The sequence below is a fragment of the Sphaeroforma arctica genome (assembly GCF_001186125.1).
Source record: "Sphaeroforma arctica JP610 unplaced genomic scaffold supercont1.1604, whole genome shotgun sequence".
Taxonomy (NCBI): domain Eukaryota; class Ichthyosporea; order Ichthyophonida; genus Sphaeroforma; species Sphaeroforma arctica.
This window is the reverse complement of record NW_014038954.1, coordinates 1-8,511: the sequence shown is the minus strand read 5'-3', so window position 1 is coordinate 8,511 and position 8,511 is coordinate 1. Positions and strand designations below refer to the sequence as shown.

Below are 8,511 nucleotides of genomic sequence, written 5' to 3'. Positions count from 1 at the left end.
TATGAGTGCATGTGAGTCGAATTACATACATATTCGTGTAATCAGTGGCTACGGGTATTACCTTTCTATGCCATCAAGTTCTCGCCTCATGAGTCAAACAGCCGTTGTTTCTCATTTACATGTCGAGGTACAGGTTGAGTAGTACTAAATAAATGCTGCAATCTCTCCTCATCTACCGCTGTTTAACCTAATAGGTACCGTCTCCTAGACCGCCCAAGGGTATGTTATCATTCAACGGCAATAATCTACTACCCCCAGGACAGGAGAGTATCTTTTTGAGCCTGATCGTGCTCGCCTCAGTGGTTTCTGTGGGGATATTTGCGTATCTTCTGAGGTTCTCGAAGGAGGATAGTGAGAACAAGGATGAGAAATACGACTGAGGTGATGTGCAGAGCATATGAAGGAATGCCGTTCCGATGATGACAGCGAATATAAACTCGCGATACACTACAGTCTTTTAGAATAGAGTTGTGCTTACTGGAGAAATGAAATCAAAAGCTTTCTGGTAAAGCTACGTTGGAGCTGCATGCGTCTTCGAGGAAATGTCAACCGAACTGAGAAGCTTTAAGCCTATCTGACATAAACTTCAACAGGATCTTTTTCGAATTAATTCGCATAAAGAATGGTGCAGTTGCATATGTTCCACACTCAGGTTCTCGGGTACATTCTTCGTCGCTTGGAAAATACAGGTCTGGAAAATACAGGCAGGCCAAGAAGAGTCATTCTGCTGGTAGCAACTCGATATAAGAAATATTTCAATTAGATAATATCATGATTATTTGTGGCTGATATGCCCAACTAAAAACAACATCGATCCGCGTTCGGTATTTCAACTTTCAACTTTTCAAGTCATAGTGGCTTGAGATTTACAGGAGGTTTAGACTTGAGATGGGATTCCACCTGACGAGATTTGACTGGTCGGAACGACGGTGAGTCGGTGATCACTGCTCCATCACCGTGTAAATAAAGTGTAAAGTTGAGGACTTGAGTCTGGAGGCCTGAGCGGAGAGCCGGAGGCTAAGCCCCGAGGCCTGAGGGCACTTTCGAAAATGAATCGTTATCGGCAAGGGATCATTTCATTGGCTTACAAAACTTGATTCCTATTTTTTTCTCGAAATTGCATAGCCTTCTAAATTATACAGAAATTGTTCAATTCAGAAGGCTAAGTATGCAGAAATTGGGGGGGGGTGGTTTTTTTAAACAAACAAAAGAAACAAACCGGTATTTATGGCTCGCCGCCGGCCACTCCTGGGTCCTGACAGGGGCTGACTCCCCTTCTCTCATAAAAATTCCTTATAAAAGATGATTTTATAAAAACAAATTCAACAAAAATAGTTACTGCTACCAGCTACATATAGCGTAATGTGTATACAATTATACATAAACATTTATATATAAGAAAGCTACATATGAATTCAGAATTGATTGGTGAATTCAGAACTGTCATGAACTCATGACCCTCTATTGAGTCCTCTACTCCACTCTCAGAGTAGAGTAGAGAAGAAGAAAGAAAATAAGGAGAAATGGGCTATGCCTGATTGGCTGAATGGACTTTCCTAATCCGACTGACGCCCGTAGGCCGAATTGTTTTACTATATATATATTTTAGGGGGCTACAAAGTCAAATGGACTATTCTAGTTTTGATAAAACATATTTTTTCGAAAGACAAAAAGACGACAGCCTCCTCAATTCAAATTGAAACAAATAGGACGCGCAGCAATTCATTTTTTGTTAAAAAAGAGTATAAAAAAGTCAAAGTATATTGTATTATTGTATTCAAATTTCAAATTTGACTATTCCCAAATAATACAATAGATTGAATAATTCATCTCATCACATACCATTGGCTAATGGATACTCTTTTGGTCACGAACATCTGAACATTCACAGCAGTTCAACTAAACTGAAACTAAAACTAGCAAAATAGTAAAAAGTCAACAAAGGTGGGTCACAGATATTCACAGTTCAACTACAGTTGGTCAATTAAAAGGACAGAATCAGATTACCGAATGAAAATACCCTAAACCGTAGGTTGCTGACTTCGTATTCAATCAAATAAAACCAGATTATTCAGTCGACAAATCAGTGTTAAATCAATGGTATGTAGTATGTACATTGTACAATATTAATATAAACTTTAAGCATAAATATCAAATAAGGCCGCCTAAACCATAGCCTGTTGGTAGATAGCCTACACAGGAATTCTTATTCATCATGATCGACATCACTTTGATGTGTACAAAAGAGTCTCACATCACAATAGTTCTCTTCACAAGTGAAACATATACACTATATACAATAAGCTAAAATTCAATTAAAATCTAAGCAATGGTTGTGAAGGGAGTACGACAGTCAGCACAAGATACCGGGCACGGAACACGTGCAACACCCGATCAGGTGCAGTTCGCGAACGCAGGGTCGAGTTATAATAAGGCCAACCCACAACATGACAATGAACCCTCACTTTTAGAGACTATGAAAAATATGGTCATGGGTACGGACGAGGCAAACAATCGGGATGCACACGACAAGACACGCTCTAGTAATGAGCTAACAGTGTCAGATAATGCCGATTTCTCATCAAGCCCTCGTGCGCATGCGAGACCCAATTCAACCAGGCAGGTTGAACAAGCTGTCAATAATCCACACTCACGCGACCGTGAAGCTGTACGCCCTGAACCTGAGAGCGGTATCACATCGACGCAGGGTAGCGGGATTGGTGACGGTAGCCGTGGTGGTGTGCCGCAGACAGGACACAACAATAACGACCCCTCCATGATGCAGAAGGCCAAACATAAGATCACAGGGGACGGGAACGACGATGTATCTTCAACAACTGGCACTAGAAGAGATAGTGATGGTCATGATACGTTCACTCGCAACAACACCACCACCGCCCGTGGGTTTGACACTGTACCTGTCGATAAGAACACGACCTCATCTGGGGTGGAACCTACATTGACGACGGAAGCTGCCTCTCGTGCAGGCCATCACAGCAACAATCCTATGGCGGATTACAACACGCGCTCTGAAATGAAAAACTCACATGACAGAGGGTCAGGTACCGATGGTCCTATGTCTTCTGGAATAGCAGCTACGGCAGCTGGCGCGGGGACTCGTACTGCTGTAGGCAATGGAGGTAGCAATCACGATTCTATGAACAAAACCGCACCCACCAACATGCGAAATACGAGCGGTAGCCACCTTACCTCTGAAGGCAAGTCTGTACCCTCGATTAGGAACAATGCATCTCATGTAAACCCACAGCATACTAGTAACAATAGACAAGGTTCCTTGAGTGGATCTTCGATGTCGAGTGTGAGTTCTAGTGATGACGCAGACCTGGTAACAAAGAAACGAAATGCTCATCGTAGAAGAGCTGAGAGAGGATCGACTGCTTCACATTCATCTAGGTCATCGATTTCTTCCGCATCGTCAGGTGATGATCATACACATACGAGAGGTCCTGTCGGGGCTGGTGACGTTATTATTCCGAATAATCTAGATGAAGCCGGTGGGACTCCTGCGTTTAACAAGGTAAAGAATGACTTCAAATATTGCGTGAAAATTATTATGATGACTAAATATTACGTGAGAATTGTTGTGATAGGAAGGACGCTGGGGGTTTTTTTTTCATCTATGCTCTGCAACTTCAATACACAATGGCAATCTACTATTTATTGACATTTGGTTGTAGGGCATTGGAGAATTGGAGACCTATGTAGTGGTTTTTAAAATTTCTTTTCTCGTCTTTTACCTCGGGCAATCAATCAGAGCGTCCAAAAGCCTTCACTGGTGTCTCAGCGTGCCATGGCGCTCGCCGGCGGTCAAGCAGCCCTAGGTGTCATGGATGTCGGTGCATTGTCTAGAAGCAAAGTGTCCTTCAGGAAAGAAATTCCCATTGAGGTGTACGGGGACAAAAATCCAGACGCGCACGTAACGTGCTCACACTTACTCAGTCAGGCACGGAAGAGTCATACTTTGAATGCGCTTGTGCCCGTGCAGCCGTCACAGATTTTACCTTCTAATTCGGTAAGTAAGCGGATATTATTGTTTGCCGAACTCGCATGCAAGTGAAAGATAGTCTGCGATACCTTGTTAGTTTCACTTTTGTTTAGTAGCAAAGTTCAAATCTCAATGTAGGTCAATTTTTGCACACCAGCAGACATTAGATAAAGCGCTTGTCAAGGTTAACAAAGACATGGCTAAGGCGCACCTGCGAGCGGAGAAGAACTCAGCAAAGGAGACAAAACGACGCGACAAAGAAGTGGGTTCAATTGAGAAACGCCTTTTGAAAGAAATTGCTCGCTACAGCAAACAGATGTTCGAAGATGAAGAAGTCAGAAACCCAGTGAAGAGACATTCTTTGGAAGAGTGGGAACAAGAGGCGAAGCGAGTAAAATGGCCTCTGATCAGCGAATATGACCGCGCGCTCAGTAAGAGTCACTTGGATGCTATGAAGGTAGGCCTACTTGCATCTGGAAAGTTGAATTTCGTCCGCGTTACTTCTAAATTTATTTGCGATTGTACTTGTGAAATAATTGCGATTGTACTTCACATTAATTATTTACGTTTGTACTTATTGATTTTATGATCATATTTTATATTCCAGCTTATATACCGTATGCGCCTGCTGGATTGTGTGTCGATTTTCGAACGAATGCATGCGTCTGAATGGTCTGAGCTATGCGAGATTGAAAACAAAGAGTGGCATGATCTGGCAAAAGATGTCGAATCTGACAAGAAGGATGTCGATAAAGACACCAAGTGGGGTATTACTTCCAAACTGACTGGTCACAAGAAAGTGGATGGTGTTAAACTGGATAAAGACGAATTGGATGATACAGCAAATGCGAAGAAGCGGGTACTTTCGTTTCAGAATGAAGCACAAGTTGAAAAGCTTCGTGATGAACAAATGAGAAGACGTGCGTCGCTCTCTGCGGCCCAGGAGAAGACAATCAATACTTTTGTCGGCACACAGTCTGAGCTCATGAACAATATGAGAATTCATGTGCTTACGTAAGGTATTCGAAGTTTGAAAGTATACAACTCTTAATAAAGTCCTGATCATATCGAATTGACAGTATCAAATTTGATAACATGGATGGTAAGAAGGCGACTTTCAGGGTGTATCACCTTCGTTCAATATTTACATTTAGTACTCGCTTGTAATAATACCGAATTCTGACGTACGCCTGGTAATATTGCGAGGTGAATCAAACAATTAAGATTAAAAATAACCCCCCATTCTAAACTGACGAATATGTTTGTTTTCCTCCATCGATAAAGGTGATATTGATGCACAGCGTTACTATTGAAGATATGTCTTTAAGCAGCGCAATTCCAAAATCCCAGACATAATGTGCTTGCGTAAGGTAGTCGAAGTTTGAAAGTATACAACTCGTAGTAAAGTCCTGATCATAATAAAATGATAGATTCAAATTTGATAAGCTGGATGGTAAGAAATAGATTACGACAATCAGGGTATATCACCGTTCAATGTTTATATTTAGTGCTCGCTTGTAATAATACCAATTTCTGACGTATGTCTAGTAATAATGCGAAGTGAATCAGACAATTAAGATATAAAAAACGTTCTAAACTGACACCGATGTTTATTTTTCTCCATCGATATAGGTGATTTTGATGCAGTGTTACTATTGAAAAACATTCTAAACTGACACAGATGTTTATTTTTCTCCATCGATATAGGTGATATTGATGCAGTTACTATTGAAGATATAATTTTAAGCAGCGCAATTACAAAATCCCAAAGACATATATATGCTTCTATCAGAATAATTCAACTTTATCGACTCGAAATGGTTACCGGTAAGCACTAGATTCCACTTTCAGCGTCTTACCCTTGCAGTATCCGAGTTCATCAAAGGGGATCAAGTTACTTTTTCTCGCCGACGGAACCAGATTTCACGAATTGGATTTTATCATAACTCATGACAGTATTAAATGACGCAGACACTGCATCGTCGTACGTAAAACACGAAAATATCTACCTGACCACGATACAAGCTACCAATTGTGAAATGACAATGCCTCTTCACTGACGGAGATGCTAGTGTGACTACGAGGTGATGAAGACCATACCTCTTATATATGACCTCGAATCAAATAATACTCCCGTACAGAATGCACCTATTGTATATCAAATATGTACATCAAATATGAAATCTCATCATACTCCTGGAGTCCTGGCTATAGCGAATCGCTGACATTTTGAGGAAAAGGAAAGGATGACATTCTCAAATTTTCCAAGGGCTCTCTAGATAAATTTATTAATACAGGAAGCTCGAAAGCTCTCACCTACGGCTGGCACTATATCCCAAGGACCCAGGGTCGAAGTCCACATCTGGACCGGCCTTGGCGGTTATTGCCCTGCTGGTCAGAGTTTACAGAAATATCAAGCTATGACATTCTATATTAACGATATGTATGTAAAAAATATTGCATACAAATGTTAAATATGTATTCTTATTTATTTTTGTTTATTTTGTTCGAGATCGTGACTGGTGGTCTGGGACTCGTGATGGGTCTGGGAGTCTGGGACTGTGGAGTCTGGGAGTGGGTGACTGGCAAACTCGAACAGGTGGTAATCTAAATGGGTAAATTCTTCTGTGGTCAATTCACTGATATGAAAGATCTTTTGTGATTGATTGGTTGAATCTGTTCTATAAATAAAGGTTCAGATTATTCATCTGCCCTTTTTTATTCAGGCCCACGGCCCCACGCTCGATGCCGACTCATGCCGGCCTGCCCGCGCCGCACGGGGCATGGCGGCACGCCCAGTCGCTCACTGGGCACAAGTAACCACCAGTACAAAATATTTTCATTTATTTTTATATTTATATTGTCAGAGTGTCATCAGTTTTAGGATGTATGGTGATACCAACTGATCTGAACTATGTATGTATGTAAATGAATATAAAAGGTGATGCATTGAATTTTTAATATCATTACAAGTGCATACACTATTTTATAAGATCGAGAAGGAGAAGCATCAATTCTTCACATTGAGTATAACATAATATCCATAATATCATGCATTATGAAGGATTGCAGATATCTTCATCGCTTCAAGGGCCGAGTTCGACACTTGAAAATGAAAGGCGTCCGCAAATTCGGGATGATAGTATCGAAGCGAACAATTTGCATGCAATCTGGAAAAAAGAGGAGAACGCAAAAGAGATGCAACGCATACTTAGTGCCATTCAAGGGTACACCAAACAGATCTCAGCGGTAAAAACCCCTACGTTATTACCATCATTGGCTAGTATGCCTTTTTCAACAGGGCAGAGCACCCTCAATCCCACTCAGGAACTCAATAAATCACACCTTACAGGCACACAGTCTATGCCTTGCTTAACCGGTGAGGATCCTGTCAGACAATCGGTCAGTTCGATGTCATGGTCCCAATCAGCACTGCCGACGCCGATAGAGTTGTGCTCTACGGTCGATAACACCGGTCAATGGGCAGAACATTCAGGAGGTATGATCACAGGTAACGGTAATCCTAGTCAGCTGCCAACAATGGCGGGAACACAAACAAACGGCTTTAAGCTATTGAAGCTATCACATGACCAGCAAAAATCACGCAGATCGCTGTCTGCGCCCACTTCTACACTGGAAGAGGAGCGCAATCAGGTACTGTCATCAGCTAATTCCTTTCCAGGTCGGCATTGTCTACAGCAGACAGAGTTCAAAGACTTAAACCCACTCAGCTTCAAACAAACACGCGACGATGCAATGACTCTGCAAAACTCACAGGATACAAGGCTTTCAATCCTGGACATGTTAAACCGAGCTTCTTCCCCGATGGATGAATTCGACAATGTTATGCATGATCAGCAGTCCAAACTCTTTTCAAATCAGTGGCAAACGAATCAGCTTGACAACAGGTGCGAGTTTAATTCTATATCAATGATTCAGTCGGATCATCCGGGTCGGGAACAAAAGGATATACAGTTTTATACAGAGCGAGTCCAGCAGAGGAGACAATCACTCCGAATAACACAGAGGATTCACGATGTTATAAATACCGCCCACCAATATACAACGGGTGTACAAGATGTTGGTCAATTTTATACTCGTCCAACGAACATGGTACCAGCTCTAAACGATAGTAAAAGTGGGCAGCTCTACCAAGATGGCAATATGCACACAAATGCACACAGAACACAACAACGCAGACACAGTGTGTGTGGCAACGTCGATCTCAAGAAAACTGGTAGGGGTAGAGTCAAGTCCAGCAGCAGGAAAAAACAAGAATGCGCACATTGTAAAACAACCACGACCACGACCTGGCGACGACATGAAAGGCAGCTTGTGTGCAACGCTTGTGGATTATATTTCAAAACAAAAGGACGCATGCGTCCCCTAATAGTCCAGCAAAAAGCAAAGCAGTACCAGAATCAACATATGAATATTCCATTTTAATACAAGGTACAATAAACCACAGACTCCAAGACTAATGACAAACATATATATACATATAT

General features: G+C 41.7%; 2 protein-coding genes across 2 annotated transcripts; both read left to right on the top strand.

Annotated features, from left to right (window-relative positions):
* The first annotated feature begins 2,124 nt into the window (after nucleotides 1-2,124).
* Nucleotides 2,125-5,078, top strand: SARC_11273 (hypothetical protein). The gene is made up of 4 exons (XM_014294644.1): nucleotides 2,125-3,538; nucleotides 3,776-4,033; nucleotides 4,167-4,463; nucleotides 4,614-5,078. Exons 1-4 carry the CDS (start codon nucleotides 2,330-2,332, stop codon nucleotides 5,022-5,024), a joined length of 2,175 nt encoding a protein of 724 aa, XP_014150119.1. The 5' UTR covers nucleotides 2,125-2,329; the 3' UTR covers nucleotides 5,025-5,078.
* Nucleotides 5,079-6,789: 1,711 nt separating this feature from the next.
* Nucleotides 6,790-8,489, top strand: SARC_11272 (hypothetical protein). Its single transcript, XM_014294643.1, has one exon. It carries the CDS (start codon nucleotides 7,058-7,060, stop codon nucleotides 8,450-8,452), a length of 1,395 nt encoding a protein of 464 aa, XP_014150118.1. The 5' UTR covers nucleotides 6,790-7,057; the 3' UTR covers nucleotides 8,453-8,489.
* Nucleotides 8,490-8,511: the final 22 nt, after the last annotated feature.

Coding starts and splice junctions, on each gene's coding strand:
- SARC_11273 (XM_014294644.1), top strand. CDS start 2,330: ATGGTTGTGAAGGGAGTACGACAGTCAGCACAAGATACCGGGCACGGA. Junction 4,034..4,166: donor AGATTTTACCTTCTAATTCG/GTAAGTAAGCGG, acceptor GCACACCAGCAG/ACATTAGATAAAGCGCTTGT. Junction 4,464..4,613: donor GTCACTTGGATGCTATGAAG/GTAGGCCTACTT, acceptor TTTATATTCCAG/CTTATATACCGTATGCGCCT.
- SARC_11272 (XM_014294643.1), top strand. CDS start 7,058: ATGCATTATGAAGGATTGCAGATATCTTCATCGCTTCAAGGGCCGAGT.